The sequence below is a fragment of the Schistocerca nitens genome, chromosome 5 (assembly GCF_023898315.1).
Source record: "Schistocerca nitens isolate TAMUIC-IGC-003100 chromosome 5, iqSchNite1.1, whole genome shotgun sequence".
Classification (NCBI taxonomy): Eukaryota; Metazoa; Arthropoda; class Insecta; order Orthoptera; family Acrididae; genus Schistocerca; species Schistocerca nitens.
In genome coordinates, this window is record NC_064618.1 from 630,069,497 (window position 1) to 630,093,354 (window position 23,858).

General features: G+C 37.5%; 1 protein-coding gene and 1 pseudogene across 1 annotated transcript in view; one reads left to right on the forward strand and one right to left on the reverse strand.

Annotated features, from left to right (window-relative positions):
• Positions 1–23,858, forward strand: part of LOC126259357 (serine--tRNA ligase, mitochondrial) — a 73,831-nt gene that overhangs the window by 2,668 nt on the left and 47,305 nt on the right. Inside the window, exon 2 of the mRNA XM_049956090.1 lies at positions 19,586–19,773. Coding sequence (XP_049812047.1) covers positions 19,586–19,773 — 188 coding nt within the window. The remainder of the gene's footprint in view (positions 1–19,585; positions 19,774–23,858) is intronic.
• On the reverse strand, positions 2,272–2,389 carry LOC126261487 (5S ribosomal RNA; annotated as a pseudogene).

The window sequence follows — 23,858 nt, forward strand, 5'->3', positions numbered from 1 at the left end:
GGGCATATTAACCACAGCTTCTCAGTATATTTATTCCTTAATGAAGTTTGTTGTAAATAATACATCTCTTTTTCCAACTAACTGCTTAGTACACAGTATCAATACTAGGAATAAGAACAATATACATAAAGATTTAAAATCACTTACTCTTGCCCAGAAAAAGTGTCCAGTATTAAGCACCGCATATTTTCAATAAGTTACCAGCAGCCATTAAGAGTTTAGCTTCAGACAAGGCACAATTTAAACATAATTTAGAAGAATTTTTGGTGGCCAACTCCTATTCTGTCCATGAGTTTCTCAACAAGTGCAGTAGACCATTTTAATGACAATTTATTATACTTTAATTTTTGACAATACTTGGTTGTAACAGCCAAGTAACTACCTACTGTGTGAATGATGGATGTATGGAAAGCAGATGTAAGTCTTAAGTCTGTAAATAGTGGAAGTTTAATTTTAAATCTTGTACATAATCTGACTGTTCTTAACTGAGGATCACTAAAAGGAATAATTTACTTTAATTTTTGACAATACTTGGTTGTAATAGCCAAGAAAGTAGCAAATGTCTGAAAGGTGGATTAAATGAAAGCAGATGTAAGTGTTAAACCTGTATTAGAAGTTTAAATTTAATTCATGTACATAATTTTACTGTTTACTGACTGAGGATCATTAAAATTAATGAAACTCAAGTTTTTCTAATTACATTTTTCTAATGTGTTTATCTGACATGTTCCACACCCAGGAGGATTCCCTCTTTTATGGGTCTATGGAATGAAAAATTAATCTAATCTAATCTGTATAGCTGTTAGTCATTTTTCATGGAGAAAGTGTGTTTCCATTATTGTTTTCCAAATATAAAACTCTTTAGATAACCTCAACTCTTAAAATGTAATAGATTCAAGTGTGAAAATTTGTGGCATTGCAAACGATCTTCTGTGTGATATTCACCAGCCATGAAAGTATCTTCCTACTAAAATTTTTCAACATTTGTGTATGTATGTTGGGTTTAAAAGCTATTGAATTTGTACATACAAAATTAATTTTGCATAATTTCTGCTGTTTGACAAATCCTCCAGGTGGACTGCCTGGACAAGTGATGTGCAACTAAAAATAATATGTGGTAAGATTAAACTAGATAGGCATGAGTGACCTGTGCAGTGTTACATGGCTTTATGATTAATTACAGACTTACTGTTTCATCCTTATTTGTTTTCACCACGTAACGCCCGCGGTTTACGTCCTTCTTCATTGCTGAGCGATGTATCACTTTTCGTTCTGACGCCACAACTCTTCCTTTCCTATATCTTTACTACTTTTTATCTATATAAATGATGAACTATTGGTTTTGCCGTTTTAACACCTTTTTAATAACTGTGGAAGTATTACAGGCATCGGTTCCCACCTAATGTGTCACCCGCCTACACGTTTTACATGAACCTTTCAAGACTCGATTGATCTGTTTACAAAGAGAAAGCAGAATATGTCTTCCTTTGACGTTGTCCAACAACGACCTAGGAAGCTCGACTCCCTCGCGGTGCAGGCTCTTCCACGGCTCGCGGTAGTTTGCAGCATTTGTTTTATTCCTTGCCCACTTGCCGCTACGTCAAACTTTCATGGTGATCGTTGAGCAGCGTCTTCCACGTTATCTGCATCATAAATAAACTTTTTTCCCACAGTATTTCTGAAAACCCAAAAAATAAACTTAAAGAACATAATAATACTAACTATTCTTACAATTTTTCGTATAAGTCTTGGTTGATTTAATGAGGGGTGGGACAGGCCTAAGCCTTGTGACACCACACCTGTCACTCCTTTAAAACCTTCCATAACCAGTCCCTCTCATCTGCATGAGGAAGTAACATAAACATTCCAAAATTCAGGAAAATTAGTTTTCTAATTTTAATTGTTGCTGTTTTCCTCAGTACCAGGAATTTTGTGTCCTGGAAGTAAGTATGCCTACTGGTAAACTGTTCTGTCTCCTTGTTTTTAGCAGCTTTCTTAACTGAGCTTTCTCACTGATGCAGATATTTTTAAAGCTAGTTTCTGCTAAGGAAAAAATAAACTTAACTCCACCCGAACAGGCCATGAAGGCCCAACGGTACCGACCAGCCACCATGTCATCCTCGGCCTGCTGGCTTCACTGTATGTAAATACGGAGGGTCATGTGGTCAGCACATTGCTCTCCCACCTGTATGTCAGTTTACGGGATCGGAGCAACTATTCTGATCAAGTAGCTCCTCAGTTGTGCCTCACAAGGGCTGAGTGCACTCCGCTTGCCAACAGTGCTTGGCAGACTAAATGGTCACCCATCCAAATTCTAGCCCAGCCCAACAGCGCTTAACTTCAGTGATCTGACAGGAACCGGTGTTACCACTACAGCAAGGCCATTGGCCTTCGAAAGATAAGGAACAGTACAATTATGATTCAGAATTGAAATTTTTATGGGGCCATCCTTGTAAACAAGGTAAAACTGTCTTCTTCTACTGAACTTCAGCATGTCAGCTTATTTCCTGACAACATATATCTATATGGTCATCCAAACTTCAATTATGCGGAATAGTAATCCCTAACAGACTGACTTGTTGCTGATGATGCAGTCAAATAATGTAGTATCTTTCCATCAGGTTACATGCTTTACATTATTCCCAGCTGTCAGTCTTGGAGGAAATACTGAAGCCTGTGATATTGAGCATCGGGTTTGACCCATATGTTATCAAAATAGCAGTTATTAAGTGATTGTTTAAATCCAGTATCACTACCATGACATCTATCATGCGACTGTAATAAGCACACAAAAAACACACATCAAAAAATTATGTCTTAAAAATATGTACTTGAAATAATTTGAAAACCAGAGCATTTCTTTGGGAATTTGAGTTTTTTTGTTTGTTAACCACTTACTACACAAATCCTAAAAAAAGAAAGAAACCACCATGGCAAATTTGGTATTGTTATGTTAAATTAAGCCATATAGCTAACCCGAACTTCAAGACGTGTAATGAAATGTGAAATGTGTTTTATTCATCTCATAATGTACATAATTTCAGAACATGTGTCTGATCTACAGGAGACACGTCAAGGTTACTATTTGTTTATTTAAAATTTTGTCGCACTTACAATAATACTTTGTGGAGAATTTATGTACTTAAAATTTGTTATACTTACAGTATTTACATCTACTATAACTATCATAAATTTTTATTCCATTTTAGGGATCCAGCTCAATGTATCACTCACTTCATCCTTCATGAAATCTTCCACAGAGCAGTCGCATTGTTTAATTAGAAAATCATGTAACTTTCTTTTTAAAATATTTACCTTCATATTCATTATGTCACACCCTTGTATTGTGTTGTGAATTTTCATGGCTATATACCGAAGAGTCTGAGCATGCAGTTTTATGCGATGAGAGGTGAGCATAAAGTTTTCTGTATGGCTTGTGTCGTATGAGTGTTCAAAATGATTTTTTTTTTGTTTAACACATCAGCTCTACTGCATAGGAAAAGAGCCACCTCAAAGATGTATAAAGAGGGGTCAGTTAATATTTTTAGGTATTTAAATAATGATCAACATGATGCCCTCGGCCGTGCAGAGCACATGTTGCAAATGATTCGTTTTTGCAACTTTAAAATTCGTGTAATGTTTCCCGAGTTTCCCCAAAAAATTATGCCATACCGAATAACTGATTCAAAGTAGCTATAATATTCTATTTTCCTAGTGGCCATATCAGTGGCACAGGCTAAAATTTCCATTGCAAATTTATTTGCTAGATATTCTATTTGAGAATTCCAACTCAAAGTTCTGTCTGAGTTTATTCCCAGGAACCTGACTGTCGAGTTCTTCCATTTTTTTTATTGTTGTGAGTGATACAGATTTCTTCAGTTTTTGACTGTTTGGTTTTAAAACTTGTCATGTGGGTTTTTGAAATGTTTAGCCTTAAGCCATTTAGACTGAACCATGTTTCCAGGTTACTTAACATATTCATGACACACTGTGGTATATTGTCAGAATTTTCATTTTCAATTAGGGCAGAAGTATCATCTGCAAACAAAGTTAAATGAGTATTTATATTGAGAGGCAAGTCTTTTGCATAGAATAGGAATAAAATGGGTCCAAGGGTTGAGCCTTGAGTAACCATGAAACAGCGATATTTACTGGGGATGATGGGGAGGCAGGAATTGCTAGTGTTAATATCCCAAACATAACAAGTCATTTATGACATTTAACCTATATAGCTGATATGAACTTCAAAATACCAGCTAAAAACAAAAGGAAGGTATCTGCAAATAACAGGCAAGTTATGATGTAAGACCTGTTTCATTATCCACACTTAAGCTAAGTGGGTCAAATGAATGCCACAATATGTACTAACCTTGAGGGGGGGGGGGGGATTCACACAGAAACCAAACAACACAAAATAGTGATCACACATTAACTTTAATTTTTGTATATAGGCCTAGCTAAAGTGAAATCAATGATACACCAAACACACACTAATACATGCACAATAAAATGCAAAAATCGCATAAACACATCTTACCTTTTAGAAAACTCTTACAAGGAAAAAAAAATAATTAAAACACCACTTACTACACACTACAAAAAAATTCATATAAACAGATTCCCACCCTCCCTCTTGGCCTTCCACTAACCAATACCCATTTTCCTACACCAAACATGACACAAATTAAAATTAAGTTTTAAAAATGGGAAACACTCTTTCTGCAATAAACCATAACAAACAGTCAATAACTGAGTTATCACTGACAGTTGTTTTGTGGGTACAATACTGCTTACGCGAGTGCTACCAGGAGATTAGTGTGCCCAGGGCCACCTTGTACCCTGAGCCACATACATTATTATGAAAAAAGTTGGGGTATTTAGTTTTTTGTACTTGTTGGCAGCTCCCTGTAGTCCACATTCAGAGAGAATTTGGCTGCCATTAAGACAGATGGAGGACTTTTCATATTTTCACACTAATAAAGTAAATTGTTCTTTCTTTACTTGTGCATTTTTTCCTCCTGAGGCAAGTGCTATCAATTTTTACAATGTATATCAAATAACTGAGAATGTAATGTGTTATTTAGTCATATGTTGTGTTTTTACATTTGCCTAGAATGTGAGGATATTATGATCACATGTGCATATTACTGTAAACATGTGTACCTAGGGCACCTTCTTAACATTTTAGCTAACACAATGGACCTAGGTATAAGGCTGCCATAAAACTTTAGGCAATGCACTGACTGAACAAATTAATGGTATTTACTTTTATCGTTGTTTCATAGCTGTCAGAATTCTTTAAGTTTACAGTGTAAGACTAACAGATCTATGCAGGCATAGATCAAAAAGACAGTCTTTAGTTTCTCTCACCTGTAAATACAGGCATACACCAACTGATGACTTACAACATTTTTTCATCATCAGATGCCATGAATCAAGGAAGATAAGAAGAGGTCCAAACCTTATACAGCTACACTGATTGAAGTGACCAAAAGAGTGCAGACAGATTGCTTATTTATCAGAGAAGGTTGCAAAATGTATCTAGTTTATGGCACTACTCTGCAGAGGTACTTGTCATATCGGAGAACTAATGGAAAGCAGGCATCTGGGAATTACTTTGAGAGATGGACAATTTTCACAAAAAAAGAGAAATTTCAGTATAAATGATATCCCTTACAGCCTAGCAAAACACATAATGGGCTACCATGTAAAGAAGTAGGAAACTTGCTTTTGAATGTGCCAAATCAAATGGAAAACTTACGCTACTTCCTGGGAAATAAATGCTGAAGCTTGTGAACCCTGGTAAACAGACTTTATTAATCAGCACGAATGTGGTCATAGTTTAAGAAAACTATGATCAACAAGCTTTGCAAGAGCTACTGCTTTTAACAGATTTAATGTTAAGTATTTTTGACAAATATTGTAAAGTTAGGGAGAAATATAAGTTTCCTCCTGAATGCATCTACAGCATTAATGAATGGGGCATAACAACAGCTCATATTTCAGTGGAAATAGTTACTGGAAAAGGAGCCAAACAAGTAGGATACACAACTTCTGGAGGGGGGAGGGGGACTAAATATGAAAATATTATACAGCTTTCATTCATAGTGTTAATGCAGTTGGGAATTCTGTCCTCCCACCCCATGATGATTTTTCCAAGTGTTCATTTTAAGCCTGGCAAATGTCTCTATGTGGTCCACAGCTGAAAAGTTTGATTTAAGTAACCATTTTATTTGGCACATCAACCTCAACCTCGAGGGAAAGCTCTTGGTGACAGTTGACAGTCATGAGAGACATACTACAATAGACACAATGGATTTGGCTAAAAGAAATGGTTTCATATTATACATATTCCCAACGCTTGCTAGCTACAAGCTTCAACCGTTACGTTACACAGTGTATGGTCTCTTGAAAAAAATATTACAGCAGTGCCTGCAATGAGTGGCTTCAGTTGCATGCTGGCATGCCATTCTCTTTTTATGATACTGGAGAGAACTTCAGCAAAGCATATCCTAAGGCTTTTACACTAGTTAATGCACTGAAGCACCAAAGAAACCAGTCTAGGCATGCATTTTCAAATACAGAGATATGTAAACAGGCAGAATGTGGTGCTGTGGTTACAATGCCTATAGAAGACAAAAAGTGTTTGGTGCAGTTGTTAGATTTGTTACTGCTGCTACAATGGCAGGTTATCAAGATTTAAGTGAGTTTGAACATTGTGTTATAGTCGGCACATGAGCAATGGGACACAGCATCTCCAAGGTTTGATGAAGTGGGGATTTTCCTGTATGACAATTTCACGAGTGTACTGTGAATATCAGAAATCCAGTAAAACATCAAATCTCTGACATTGCTGCAGCTGGAAAAAGCTCACTGAAGAATGTCACTGACAGGCCAGATACTGCTAATGGACTAGTAAGTGATCGTAGTAAAGAACATAACTTCAGCAGAAGGGGCTGTGTGACAACTTCTAATGAACACGAAGATTTGGCATCTTGTTCATCTATAGAGAGTTCATCAGCTTCCGGAAGAAAACCCGTACAATTTGAAATTAAAATGTAGTTCTTCAGCTTCTGATGACAGCACAGAAACTGATTCAGGCTACATAGATGGAAGGGACCTGTTTCCTATCATCAAATGAACAGGAGAAATAGATAACGCATTGAAACTGGGGACCTTTTCCTAACAAAACTGACTGGAGAAAGTGAATTTTATCATTATGTGATAGAAATAACTGATGATGACAGGCACACACATTATTTGAAGTACTTGAAGGAGACACCTACATAAGCTAATAAGTTCTTGTTTGCTAAAGAGGATATACATGAACTGATCTCAGAATTCCCCCAGTCTATTATAATTGGAGGCTCTGTTCATTGGGGTTTGTGCTTAACATATGGTGTAAGTTTCTCAAATTTTAATTTAAAATAGATTATATTGATATTTTATTAAATCAATTTTGCTACAGCAGTTGGTTGCACATTGAAAATTTATAGATAAAAGGCACAACATAGAACTAATGAGGTATCTCCAATCTTTTCCTGCTGTGTGCTGCAATAGTTTTAAGCAAACTTTCAGAATCTGTACAAACAAGTTTTCTTGCAACTTTCTGGCTAGAAATAAAGATTATTTGGAAAGTAACATTGTTACATTTTATAAAATACCTTTACCTATATATGTAATAATAATGAAAGTAAAAATTGCATAGTGGCTCTAGGTACAAGGCTGTGGCCCTAGGCAAAAGGCCATCTCGAACCTAGAATCACATGCAAGGAAACAAAACTTTTTAAAAAGTGCAGTTTCAGCTAAGTAAAAAATCTTAAATTTGTACTGGGGTACCACTGAAAGTTTTTCCTTGTTTAGTGTCCAAAATGGTCATTATACACAAGAGTAAATGCATTTCATAATTGAGGAGCACTTTTCAAAAGTCTATGAATGCAATAGATAGTTTTTCATAAAATGAGTTTTTCTATTTTCACCTAGATGGATACATTTGAATATTGGGTCATTCCATGCCAATTCAACCAATTTGAGAAAATGTTCCAGCTGATAGTCTCAGATTTGGCTGAAATTTATCACACCAATGCTACCAAGTGTGGAACACTCATGTACAAAATTTTAAGTTCCCCTGCCAATTAGTTCCAGAATTATGGCTTGTGAAAGAAGGTGGCGTGACCCGGAAATTGCAACCCGCATCTGGCAATCTATCTTCAGACCCAACTTCAGGTCTTAATAACTTTGGAACTATTCCGCACAGTCCAGTGAAAATTTTACAACCCAGTAACATCCACTTAGAGAACACACTCTATGAATCAAAACACCAACAACATATTTCTGAGGGAAAATAAAAAATTCCAAAATGTGATTTTAAAAAATGTAATACGTTAAAAGGTACATATTGTAGGTGCCCTCATGCCAGATATGATTCACTCAAAAAGGGTATAAATTTTTTTGTGGTAAGCTTAATGTGGCCTAAACATACACAGAACTCATCTTGCCCATATCAGTCACAAAAACATAGTTACATGCATACGAAATTACAAAAATTTGAAAAATTACCTGAAAAACATGGATGATATCCAAGCCAAATTTCAAACACTGCATAAGTAGACCATAATATAATATATGGCAAAATTTCAACTTGTTATTGCAAGGCATTTGTGCACAATAAAAGATGACAGAGATGTATTTGGTTATGTTTCTTTTAACACAATTTAGCAACTAATAGTGATGATGCAGACAGCTTGTTTCAGATAAAGCTGCAGCTATTGTTGGGAACCATTATGCTACAGAAAGTTAAACAATGGTAGTTTTCAGGGACAGAATGAGTCATTGTTAGGCAGGTACAACAAAGGAAACAAACAACAATTACAGGTTACTCATGTTTTCAAGATTCTAGTTCAGACTAGAGATGGGCAAACTGAAACACGTAACTGTTTCAAAACAAATGAAACAGTATAATGTAATGTTTTGATACACTGTTTCGATACAGTGAAACAGTTTGTGTTTTGTAATCTAATAAACCTACACATTTTATCATCTTGAATGTGTACTGTATAAGTATGTACATATAAACACAAATGAGGTGTGAGAGCGCTAATCATATCGCAGAAAGTATGAAACTATCACTTAGGCGTATTGGCAGTTTCGTATTTCCTGCAACAAATGCACTGCTTTCGTGTCGTGTGACTTTCATACTTTTCAATTGGCTGAGGACAGCCATAGCTGAATTCAGAAGAACCACCACGAACGGAACTGGAGGTGGGAGCAAACTGCAGAAACTACAGATATGCTACTGGGATTTCCACATTCCGTTTGTATGGGTAATATACCCATCCTGCTAATTTCCATGCACACAAAGGGAATCATTGTGGATAATAGGCACAACGACTATAGACTCACAAATAACGCCAAATAATTCGAGTAAATAACAAAATATAACAGAAAAAATTTTTGTCTTTCAAGGTGTTTCAAACCATTACTATAAATACACCATGCTCCCCAGCCCTTCCCGTTCACCATTACACTATAAGTGATATGTCAAACAGATTGCTTGCAATTATACCTACATCAAATTTATGTATATGTCTAATAACTGTCACTCTATGCCTTTTTTTATTCAAAATGTTGTTGTCTTACTTGCGTTTCTTAATATGATTACTGTACATGAACAGAGAAGCATATGTTATAAAAAAAGTGTAATTTAACTGAATAATTTTCACATATTTATTATTTTGAATGTAAATAGTATGCATTGTTTTATTGTTTGGTTAGTGTTTATAAAGCAGATGTTACGCCATTTCGGAATAGGACAGTCAGCTAGAAATGAAGTTTTATTTTCGGATATCTTAAGCTTCTTGCTATTGCCTGTCAAAAAGATTTCGACACTCTTGAAAGTGTTTCATGAAGTGGTATGTTGTGTTTCAGTACCTGTGCTGAGCCCGAATCTCGTCTGACACAGAGCAGAATGAAACATCACTGTTTCGATACAATTAGTCCGTTCCAAGCACAGGTGGACTGAAACAGCCTTATTTTGAAACAATGATACAGTTTCTGTGTCTGGCTCGAGGTCGAATCTGGTCCGGTTATCCGAGACAGGGGCGGAATGAAACACCACTGTTTCGAAACAGTGAACCACAGCTGTTCCGAAACACTGAAACAGTTCCACGTATTGATACACTGTATTGAAACATAGAAACAGTGGCCAAGTCTAGTTCAGACTGGTCAGTACTGTTGTGAAAAGTCAGTATGGAGGCAGAAGAGTGTACTAGTGGTGCTTTTGTTCAAACAAGTTGCAGTATTGGTAGAGCACAAGCATCTGAATGTCATAAAACAACATATGGAACCAAATGTGCCATTCGCTTTGTACTGTATGATCTGGATGAATCGGACCAAGATTTGTTGCTTTGGAGATCCGGGATACACCCTGTGGGCACAATAAGTACAGTTCCAGGTAACTTTGGTGTTTGTTATCATCATATGAAAGTGTTTCTGGATAAGTATTCTTTCCTACAAAGAAATTGTTTTGATCCATTTCGGATTCATAAGAAGACAGTGAAGTGTAGCCTCAGAGAAACTGATATAAAATCAGTATTGAAAGTGAATCAGTGCATGGGACTTAACATGAAACCAGGACAAATTTATGTTCCAAGTGTGTTACACTGCAAAAAAATGAAGAATATTCCGATAATTTACATGACAGTGGCGAAGAGTATCAGTCACCTACAACCACAGCGGATGAGCAATTAAATACTTCAGTGACTGCTCTTGGTTTGTCTCCCATGAAAACACACAAAGCTGGGAAAAGAGACAGGCCCAGCTATGGTAGAAGACAACTACAAGAAGCTCAAATGGAATTAAAACACAAAATAGCTGACACACTAATGGTGGAAGAGGAAGAACTACCTGCTCTAAAGGAACAGAAATCATGCCAGAAATGCTCTGATTTGGACAAAATTGTGCGTGATTTGAAAGAAAAATGTGCCATATCCACACACCAGAAAAAAAGTAGCTATTCCTATCCTTGCACCTTCCAGCTGGTCTACTGACTACACTGCAAAGGAATTCAAAGTTTCTACATATATGGTAAAGCAAGCTAGGAAAATAAAAGCAACCCAAGGAGTGCTTCCACAACTTCAGCAGGCTCAGGGTAAGCAATTGAGTTCAGAAATAAAGGTGCTGGCGTCGGAGTTTTATGAAAATAATGACTACATCCGAATAATGCCTGAAAAAAAAAAAAAAAAAAAAAAAGAGAGAGAGAGAGAGAGAACGGTGAAAATGGGAAATGTACGTGTACAGATGCAAAAAAAAAAAAGACTGTTGCTATGCAACATATCACAACTATATGTAGAATTCAAGGAAAAGTATCCCAATACCAAAGTAGTTTCAACATATTTTTTCAATCTTTGGCCAAAATGGATTGTGCCTGCAAGTGCAAGGGGCACACACAATGTTTGTGTATGTGAGACCCATCAAAATACTAAGCTGATGTTTACTGCTATAAAGGATTCTGATCTGGATTACAAAGGTGCAATGAAGCTGCTAGTGTGTGACATCAGTTCCTACCAGTGCATGATACACAGGAGTGAAAAGTGTACTGATAAGGCAAATCTTGCAGAACACATGAATAACAAACTGTATGGTGAACTCCTTATGGGTGACGATTAACTTGTTTCTTATAAACAATGGACACACATGGTTCGCACAAGTCTTGAAACAAAGCAAAGTACATTGGAAGATTTTGTTGAAATGTGTTGTCAAAAAACGGACAAACTGACCACACACAGCTTCACAGCAACAGCACAGTCGGCTTATCTCTAGTTTTGTAAGGATAATTTGAAACAAGATGAAATTATAGTAATACTAGTCTTATCTGAAAATTATGCATTTATAGTTCAAGATGCCATCCAAGGATATATTGGGACAACAGTCAAGCAACTCTCCAGCCATTTGCAATTTACTACAGAGGTGAATCAGGTGATGTGTCTGTCATGAACCTGTGCATTTTTAGTGACTGTTTAATTTATGATGCCATTGCAGTTCATGCCCACATTCGCACTGTCATGGCATATGTGAAAAACAAGCTGCCTCACGTACATTTTGTGAAATACTTCAGTGATGGGGCAGCTAGTCAGTACAAAAACTGTAAAAATCTCAAAAAATTATGCATGCATTTCCATGATTTTCAGATTCATGCAGAATGGAATTTTTTCACAACAAGTCATGGTAAAAATGTATGTGATGGTATTGGTGCTACTATTAAGCACATGGCATCATGAGCGAGTCTGCAGCACCCTACAGAAGGTCACATTCTAAAACCTCTGCAATTATTTACCTGGGTACAGAAAAATATCTCTGGCATACAGTCATTCTATGTTTCGAAAGATGAGATGAAACCAGTTGAAGAGTTGCTAAAAAGCACACTAGAACACGTTAAAACTGTTGCAGGCACAAGGAGCCATCATCACTTCTCTCCAGAAGACTCTGAAAATGTGCGCATGAGCATACTATCCAGTTATAACTATAGGTTCATGCACAACATGTGTTTTCACAGTGTGTCTGACTCAGGATTCAGAAGCAAAAGCAGCAACATACAACCAGGTTGCTATGTTATTACTGTTTATGAAGACAAATGGTACTTAGGATGTGTTGCAGAGTGCTGTGAAGCAGAAGGTGATGTATTTGTGAACTGCATGGCAACAGCAGGACCAGCAAGATCATTTTATTGGCCACGTTTGGCAGACAGGTGTTGGATTCCTTTTGAACATATTCTTATGACAGTTCCAGTTCCTACCACAGTGTCAGGAAGACAGTACAATTTGCCACTCAATGTACAGAGTAAAGTAGCTTAAGTGTGGGAGAACTTCTGTTCAAAGCACAGTCGACTTGTTTTTAGAAGTTAAGGTGCAGTAAACATTAATGATAGGTTGTGTTAATCGTCTATATGTTCCCAGAATGAGATTTTCACTCTGCAGCGGAGTGTGCGCTGATATGAAACTTCCTGGCAGATCAAAACTGTGTGCTGGACCGAGACTCGAAGTCGGGACCTTTGTCTTTCGCGGGCAAGTGGTCTACCAACTGAGCTACCCAAGCACGACTCTGTAAAGTTTGGAAGGTAGGAGATGAGGTACTGGTGGAAGTAAAGCTGTGAGGACGGGGCGTGAGTCGTGCTTGGGTAGCTCAGTTGGTAGAGCACTTGCCCGCGAAAGGCAATGGTCCCGAGTTTGAGTCTCGGTCCAGCACACAGTTTTAATCTGTCAGGAAGTTTCATGTCTGTATATTGTTGCTTAGTGATTAAACAGTTGTGGGAGAGGATAAGAAGAGGCAGAACAGTTTACAATATGTATGTTTTTACAAAATTGTGTTGTGGAACAATGGCCACATCACCAAATACAGCTGTCATCTTCCATTGTTCACAAATGTCTTGCAATAACATGCTGAAATTTTGAGATATACATCATTATCGTCTACTTATGCAGTGTGTGAAATTTGGCTTGGTTCCCACTTGTCCCTTTTGTGCTACCACACTTCGAAAATCCATGTTTTTCAGGTAATTTTTCAAATTTTTGTATTTTCGTGTGCATGTAACTCAGTTTTTGTGACTGATATGGGCATGATGAGTTCTGTGTGTGTTTAGGCCACATTAAGCTTATCACAAAAAATTTATACCCTTTTTGAGTGAATTGTATTTGGCATAGAGGGCACCTACGATATGTACATTTTAACGTATTACATTTTTTAAATCACATTTTGGAATTTTTTATTTTCCCTCAGAAATATGTTGTTGGTGTTTTGATTCATGGAGTGTGTGCTCTAAATGGATGTTACTGGGTTGTAAAAATTTCACTGGACTGTGTGGAATAGTTCCAAAGTTATTAGGACCTGAAGTTGGGTCTGAAGGTAGACTGCCAGATGTGGGTTGCAATTTCTAGCTCATGCCACCTTCTTTCACAAGTCATAATTCTGGAACTAATTGGCAGGGGAAACTAATACTTTGTACACGGGTGTTCCGCACATGGTCGAATTAGTGTACTGAATTTCAGTCAGATCTGAGATTATGAGCTGGAGCCCCTGGTTGAACTGACATGGAATGACCCAACTGTTACATGCCACTGAATCTGTTTGTCACACATGAACCTGTCGTGGACAACAAAATATCTCTTGTTTGTGTCTCTTAACCTAAGATACTAACTGTATATTAATTAAGTAGCCATTAACTATATATTAATTAAGTAGCCATTTCAACTTTTATGTAATGATGTTAGTTTCCATATTTTGTCAATTGAACCTGTAGTAAGCTAGTTACTCATTCATGTATGTAGTACAAAAACATGATAGTTTTATTACTATTAAACAAAGAGAGAGGCAAAAGCAAAGGCTTTTTACCTATATCTTTGTATGCCAAAGGAGGATCAAGGGTTTAATTACCACAAAATTGAGACCTACTAAATTTTATCCTAAACATCATCATTATACACTTCAATGACAGAGCTGTTTTCTTTGGAATCTATTTCAGTAAAAACAGTACTAGTCATAATGAGAATTCATTTTATTTAGTATGTAATGTATAAGTAATCAAAGGTATTGCTGAAATTAAAACCCAAAAGTAATTACAAGCTAATCACTATATTACCTAAGGTATCAAAAACTTTGGAACACAATGTTTCTTGTGCATTGATAGAGTGTAACATCCATCAGGATATCAATCAGGCCATTGTAAAAACACTGTGACACGATAACGGCATTAACCAGTGACTAATAATCGTAGACAAGCTATAGAGAGATGCAAAGTGATTGTTTTAACTTTCTGATGCTTGGTACAGCTGACTTAGATAACTTACTTTTGAAAATACAACAGTTGATTTTTGCAATGATGCACTGTTAGTGTGTGGCAGCTAGCTGAGAAACAACTATCACTTAGTTGTCTGTTGAATGGAGAAACTGTTACAAAAGAGTTTGGATCTAATCATTCCTCAATTTCAGGTTTTCATTGATTGATTTTCTCCTTTTACATTAATGATGATGATTGTACCACTTGTAACTGTCACTTTCATGCTAATGAATTCCAGTTGCATCCAAATGCCAGTGACTGAAATGTCATTTCAGTCTGCTCATGCAACAGACATTTGTACAGTATTGAGATTGGCACTTCATCTGGGTTTCACTTTGAACATAAGAAGTTACAGTTGGTCCTTATATCACATCAAAAGTTGATATGTGAACACATCTCTGAATCACTTCCTCTCATACTCTTCAGTGGTATCCTGTTACTGTATCAAAAAACAGTGGGAAACCTCACCATCCAAGATAGATTTTTCTGTGGAGGACATAGTGAATCATTAGTTCTTCCAGATGTTGAATATCATGCTGTAATTAAGCACAAATTGAAAAAAAAGAAAAAAATCAGATTATTCAACCTTGTCATGGACGATTGTGTAAAGTATGCATGTAACATTTGGTTGATTGATGATAATGCTATTCATCTCTGTGCTTAGTTCAGGTGGGTGCAAATAAATATATGGCATCGCTTTAATACATTGGTTGCCACTGGCCTCTTCACTTTTTCTCAACACATATCAGATAAATGTAACAAAAAATGTTTTATGCCCAGCATCTACATTGCGCTGTTTTATTTGACAATGAATGGCACCTACACAATATTCTCTATACTTGGCAAATATTCTGTGTAGTTGTGAGTGTGTTATGTCAGAGCTAAGTGAATTTGAACCTGAGGAAATAACAAAGATAGCCAACATCATTTGATGTTTCAAGAAGCACCATATCAAAGATTTACACCGCATACTGTGAAAGTGGAATAACACAAACCACTAAGTCACATTGCAGATGAAAGCATATGTTGAGTGGATGTGAAGAATGTCACTGAAGAGGATTGTGGTGAAAATAAGAGGATGACAACTGCAAAAGTCACTGCAGAACTGAATGTCACACTTAAGAAGCCTGTTGGCACCAAAACAACATGAAAGGAGCTTCATAAATGGGGAATTGCCGGGTGAGCTGGAAGCCCAAAACCACTCATCAGTGATGCAGATCCCCATAATAGGAAAACATATTGCCATAGCCATGAAACCTGGACTGTGGAGCAATGGTAGAATGTCATTTGGTCAGATAAGTCTTGTTTCACACTGTTGCCACATGTTGGCCACAATTATGTCTGAAGAGGGAAGTGTGGGGCTGGTTCGGTGATGATTTAGCCAGCCATATTGTGGTGTTGCATAGGCTCCTTGGTTAATCTGCAAAGTTACATTACTGCCAAGGATTGTGCAGCCATTTTGGCTGATCAGGTCCATCTTGTGGTACAAGGTTTGCTTCCCATTGGTGATCTGTGTTTCAAGATGACAGGGTCCTTGTTCACACAGCTCACATGATCCAGGATTGGTTTTGTGTGAATGAGGATGAATTTTTGCATCACTCCTGGCCATCACAGTCACCAGGTCTCAATATTATTGAGCCTTTGTGATCGACTTTGGAGAGAAGGTTGCTTGATCACTATCCATGTCCATCACCATTACCTGAAGTTGCCACTATTTTGTAGGAGGAATGGTATAAGATTCCCTTGAAAACCATGCAGACTACATGTTTATTCATTCCAAGACAACTGGAAGCTGTTTTGAATACTGTCGGATTTCCTGGGGCTTCCTACCTACTCCGTGTTAGACATGGTAATGTGTTGTGTTTTTGGTGTTTCCATGTTTTTATCCACCCCCTGTACTTACACATAATTCTGAACTTCTGTCATCTCTATCTCCATTTCAGTTACAACATCTGTGGAACCAATTGCCCTACAATCTGTACATAGCCCAACACGCAGCTGCAGGGTCATTAAAACTTTTCCTTATTATTGGTATAGCATCTATTGGTAAGTTACATCTGCCATTTTCCTGTCCAACAATAAACCAGGAAGTCTTATCCACAATTAATATCTCCTTTTAATTTCCCTTTTCTCTGTATGCCCCTCTCTATTTTTTTTCTTCAATTCTTATTGCTTTCTCTTTTACATCTCTTCTGTTGGGTTTCTACTGTTCTTTCCCATTCTTCCCGAGACTGCATAATTCATCATTTTAGATTCTGTTGGTGGCCCAGTCATTTCCTCACTTTCTCTTATCCAGTGATGTCTTGCATCTGATGCCATTCCTTCCCTTTTTTCCCACAACAAAATGCCAGTGATCTCACCATTCCTCACATTCCCACTGTTCTCGCTAATGCCCACTGCATATTCCAGTATGTGCCTTCTCCTCCCTCACCCTGCCTCCCTTCCACTTCAGCTCCCATGCTCTGCTGCTTCTGTCACCTCAGTCAACATATTAGTGTTGGTGGATGTAATATACGGCTACTGTAAATGATTAATTCTTTTTCAGAGTTGTGTATTTTTCAAAGTATTACACGTACAAAGACGATTGATACATGAAAAGAACCATAAACTCACAGTGTTTGCATTGTGTCCTCCAGTTGGTGTTACGAGTGCAGTACCTTGATAGAGTGGCAACAAAGCAAGAGAAGATTTCTTGTGTGTTCGAATATGCATGATATTTTGTAAACAAAGCATTACATATTGATATCAACAAAGGGTCACAGGTTGTCTTTGTAAACAGAAAAGTACCGAGGGTGCCAGATGCAGATGTGGAGAAGATGAAGGAACGTTTCATATGCAGTCCAAAAATAAAAATAAAAATAAATGGTCGACACAAGCCACAAAATTGGAATGCCGCAAAAAACTATGTGGTAGGTAATGTGACAGAGCTTACATTTCAAACCATACTGCCTGCTGCTTGTGCAGCAAAGAAAACCGGGAGATTACGGGCAATGTCTTCAGTTTAGCATCACAATGCAGGAAGCACTTGAGGATGAACATTTCGCTTCCAGTCTGAGTTTCAGTAATGAAGCAATCTTTAATTAGTATGGAAATGTGAATCACCATAATGTGAGAGTGTGGAGCATTGAATATTCTCAATACATTGTAGCACATGAATGAGATTTGCCAGAGGTTAATATTTTCTGTGCTACATTACAGATGAAGCTGTGTGTACCATTTTTCTTCTGTGAGAAGACTGTGACAGATATCTCTTACCCTGATATGCTGCATTTGTGGTTGTTCACACATCTGACTTCTGATTATGATAATTTCATCTTCTCACAAGATGGGACACCACCATTTTTGTAGCATTGATGTCCATCTGTACCTAAATGGTGAACTTCTACATCACTGGATTGGGTGTGATGGTGAAGATGATGCGACTCTGTTGACTTGCCCTCCCCCCTCCTCCCCTCCCCCCAAGGTTGCCTGACCTAATGCAGCGCAACATTTTTCCTTTGGTGGTACATTAATGAATGTTTATGTATCCCCACTGCCAAGAATGCTGGAACAGCTCAGAAAGCACTTCAACACTGCTGTTGACTGTTGACAGGTTGTTGCTACGTAAGGTATGGTACGAACCTGACTACCACTTGGGTGTGTGTTATGAGACGAGAGTCATTCATAGGACATTTGTAGAGTGCAAGATGCAAACTTGATGATTATTTGTACATGTAACACTTTGGAAAATATAGTGCTCTGAAAATGAATGAATCATTTATAGTAGTCCTGTATATTAAACCTCTGTGCCTTCAGCCTTGGTAAGAGTGTTCTAGATATTTCTTAGCTCAACTCTTCTGTCCACTACCTCTTCATTTCGAACTTGTTCTGGTTGCTTCCCTGTTTCCTGCTATTGTCATTTTATGTCCACGCGGCTCTCTGCATAGAACATCCATTTTCAGAAACTTAAGCTTGTTTTATTTGCCTCAGACAACTAGTGTAGTTTGATACCTTATGCTGAGCGGTCTAAGGCACTGCAATCATGGAGCATGCAGCTGGTCCCGGCAGAGGTTCGAGTCCTCCCTTGGGTGCGGGTGTGTGTGTTTTACCTTAGGATAATTTAGGTTAAGTAGTGTGTAAGCTTAGGGACTGATGACCTTAGCAGTTAAGTCCCATAAGATTTCACACACATTTGAACATTTTTGATATCATATGTAGCTGAATTTATCTTACCTTATCTTATTGATACTTAAAATGCTCTTTCTTCATTGCCTTTACCATATAGTTTCCTTGTGATTCACAAAAATTTCGTGCGCAGCCTATTTTCTCCAATTATTCCTTACTTTCCACCGTAGAACCAAACCTGTGAATTTTGGCAGTAACATCTAATCCTATTCCAGTGTTATTTCAATTCTGAACTTTTAGAATCATGTTACTTATATGTTCACAGTTAGAAATAATAAAATCCTCCAATTGTGTTTAAAATATGAGGTGGTTTTTGTGTTTATATATTTAAATCATATCTTATTCACAGGGGATATTTGTTAAAAGTAACATTATGTTGCACACAGGCAACTCCTTCACAGTATTTCTGAGCCACATTCTAGAATAACTACATGTAAATTTAACATAGGTACAATCAGTGTAAATAGAACTTAAGTGTGATAACAGTCATGTAACCAGACTGATTAATACTCCAGTATGTATCAGTCCATATGTAGTAGAGAGTTTGGTTGCTGAAATTTTTTTAAAAAATAGTTGAAACTTTGTGGGCAGGTATTCTCATTGGATGCACAGCTACATGGTGAAGATCTGTGTTTATCTGGAACATCAGAGATGGCCCTTGCTGGCTACCTGGCAAATGCAGTATTTGAAGAGTCTGCATTACCTGAGAAGCTTGCAGCGGTGAGCAGGTGCTATAGAGCTGAAACATCAAGCATTGCAGAAGAAAGGGGAATTTATAGGTAATTTATTTACATTCTCCACATGTGGAATATGTACTAATTCTGTTTGAAATTGTCATGTTTATCTGTAGTGGAAGAACACTATGATTTGACTCTAGTTGTTACTCCATACAACATGGTTTCTGTCTATTTAAAATAATTCACCCATCATTGTGATAATGTGATGAGTCCACTTCCATGTTTAATATTGGAGTTGACAGCTAATGTATGGTATTATGACATTTTAATTGTCAAACTATTGCCTAAACATTTAGTTACTCCTCATTACATCACCCGCATTTAAAAATAAATTACATTGACTACTCCAGTTGTGTGGAATGTTCTGAAATGTAATGATATTATTTTAGTGACAGAACTCTTTAAGTTGCATTGCGAGATAAGTCAGAAGTCATGTTTTATGCTAACAAATATACTAGTCTGTAGCTATTCATGTCTACAATTCTGTGCATTCTTGTTACCACTGTAAAAAACTGGAGACACACCATTCCACCACAGTGTCAGCAGAAAATTAGCTTCACCAGCAGAACAGCAAGTACACATCTAAAGCAACATACTACCACAGATGTCATTTCAACAAATTGAGGTGAAACATGTCTGAAAAACTTAATTTCATTTATTTCAGCTAATGAAATGCCCAGATGGCTGTGCTGAAATTGCATGATGTTACGGTGAGTGTCACTTCGCCAGATGATGTTGAGAGTGACACTCATTGAAATGTTGCAGGGACTTTCAGCGCAGCCACAAGGATGACCAAGATGATTTCAGCAGCAGTGTACATGCCGGGAAAGCCTATATTCACAAATCATTTATACCATGCCACATGGACATGCCCTAAAATCAGTAATATATACAATGTAGGAAAAAAAATATAGCTACTTACCATAAAGAGGACACATCAAATTGCAGACAGGCATAATTAAAAGACACTTGCACAAAGCTTTTGGCCACAGCCTTCATCAGCAAAAGAAAAACACACTATTCATACACGCAACCGAACACACATCAAACGTACATGTGGGTCATGTGTGTATGTATGTATGTATGTATGTATGGTGTGTGCTTGCTTGCGTGTATGAACAGTGTGTATTTCTCTTTTGCTGATGAAGCCTGTGGCTGAAGGCCGTCTGCAAGTGTCTTTTAATTATGCCTGTCTGCAACTTAATGTGTCCTCTATACAGTAAGTAGCAATCTATCTTTTCCTACATTTTTGATATACGTAACTGGAGTTTGCATTGTTTCGTATAATATTTAGTAATGCAGTGACTAAATAAGATGTCTGAAAGTATTTGTCTGTTAATTGCATTTGTTTATATACTCCAAGGGTTATAATGATAAAAAAACTTTAAAAAATCAGTTTTATTTAGTGTATGATGAATTTGCAATCAGATGATTACATAATGTTATGCAAATAACCTAAGTGCATTTACTTACAATGGAAATGTTGAGTGTTGATTGAATGGGAATAAAAGCTGATAGTGGGTTATGTGTAATTTAGTCATCTTTGCTGCTGACAGATTGATGTGGACAGCTTTGAGGTTGGTCAGTAGTCTAATAGTCTCTCTCTCCTCCCTCCTCCCCCCGCTTTCTCCTTTCCCTCCTTCAAGTATTCATCACTGTCATGAATCTGAATGAATAGCCAATTCATATTTATTGGTCAGTGACATTCTGTAATAAACTACATAGTGAGATTGATTTGTCTTGTCGTGGTATGAATACTCACCAATGACACTGGACCACAGTACTTGGCAGTTAACAAGCAGAGGCCACCAGGAGTGGGAGTGACTTTTTGAAACCCTCTGTATAGTAACATAGGTTAGGATCCCAGGTATTACAACCTGCAACTATTCCCTCTGGTGGGTCTTTGTTTGCGATTAGCCAATGGAAGGAAAAAAACTAGAATTTTAGGGCAGGGATGCTCAATCTCTCTTTGGCCTGAGATGTACTACATGCAATTTAGTTCATTTAGAGATCTCAAAACAACGCTGTAGCCAAAATATACTGTTTTAATTACACAAAATATGTAAATAGTAATTTTCTCTCCATAAAAAAGTTGTAAATCTACTACTCAGTTTTCGAGATATTACACTTGCTAAAAGAAAATTAAAATATACACCATGATAAATGTCAAAAAAAGTTTAATGAGATACTTGGCTTTGCATATCATTGGCAAGTTTATTATAATCTGGCAAATGATTTGCCGAGCCAACCTTACTCGGTCCAGAAGATGAGGATCAATCAGTTTATTTCTACACTTAGATTTCATTCTGTTTGGCATTGAAAATGCTGCTTCACATGGATAAAACTGATCCAGAAAACGGTAAAACATATGATGCCACTTTTACAGTTTTAGGATAATATGGTCTGAAAATGGTAACATTTTGACCATAACCAGTTACTGTTGCCAATAAATATTTTATTATGGTCAAGGCAGTTTTTAATTCAGTTTTAAAATGTTCTCAAAAATTAATATTAAGATACTTTTTTTTTTTACACTCACTAATTTCCAAAAGTTATGATCATTATATTCTGATGTCAAGGGAAATGCCATTTTGAAGTTGAATTATTTCCTCTTCAAATTCAGTCCCACTACGAGAGAAAAGAGTACTAATTTCAGTTGAAATATCTTCCACATCCAGTTTTTGGAAAGGCCGAGCTATGAAAGGTAGAACAGGTTTTGTTGCCTTGAAATCTGAAAATTGGGTTTTAGACTCAATCTTCGGTGGTATCAGGTGGGGTATATACTTCTTTGTAGCTTCTTGGTCTAACGACATGTTGTCATGTCCTGACACCAGGCAGAGGGAAATTAGGGGTTTGTGGTCAGTCTGCAGTTTCCAAGGAGTGAGGAGCAAATTCAGAAAGACAAATTTCCAGTGAAGGCAGGTTGATGATGTGGATCAGCGCCTGTCACAGGGCATCTATGAGAGATGCGGATTTTGGGACGTGACAGGATGCTTACAGCAGAAGACTCATGGAATTCAGGGATCTGATTAACAATATTTATTTGTGATCAGACAAAATACTTCCTACGCTGAAGACTAATTCTAAACATTAGAAAAAATAAAGGTGGCAACTATTTACCAACAGAAGTCAGTGTCTGTAGCCACAGGGGCAGATGCTAACAAAAGTAGCGAACACTAGCAGCACACTAAGTACAAACTTGAGGGCAGCACTTCCAGTGAGGAAAACAGACATGTCAGAACTTATCGAGGCTGACCACGAGCGACCTGGAGATGCTGCCACAGTGTTGTGACTGAGGACTCCCTGTGAATACAAAAACATGGGTTTTTAAATAATCATGGCAGCGCACCATTTCTCCCTTCTGTAGTTGACCCGACAATCCTCCGGCACTTAACAAGATTTGGCCAATCTGGCAAATCATTCAGCACCTCCAGGGCGCCTCTCACCAACCACATTTAGATTTGTGCCCTATTGCTACTCGGTAGTTAGGGATGCTTGTGGATTTTACATTAACAAACTCCAAGTTTGGTATCAACAGTACGGGAGCTAAGAGAAGATCCAGACATATTAATATTGCCTGCAGACAAGGGCAACGCAACAGTGATCCTATCCCGACAGGATTATGCTGAGAAGATGTGGGGCCTACTTGGTGACAGTGCATACCGCAAGATTGACACCGATCCTACCAAGAGGGTCGAGAGGAATACTCTGGCACTTTTCAAGGATTCTGGCTTCCTTGATGAGATTACGAAGAAGCTATGTCCGAGGGCTGCTGTTCCTCCTAGACTTTACGGACTGCCAAAGGTGCACAAGGAATCGATTCCGTTGTGTCCCATTGTCAACAATATTGGTGCCCCAACGTACCTTCTCAACAAGCACCTCAAACAACTGCTTAGCCCTTACGTTGGGAAATGTACACACCACATCCGTAACTCCGTGGATTTCCTGGGACTCATCAACAACCTTGCACTTAAGGAATGTGACATACTGGTGAGCTTCAACGAGGTATCTCTATTCACTAAAGTTCCGTTACAAGAATCCTTGGAACTCATCAGCCAGAAATTTGACAAAGAGACCACCAACCTTTTCAGACATGTTCTGACATCAACTTAATTATTATTTGACGG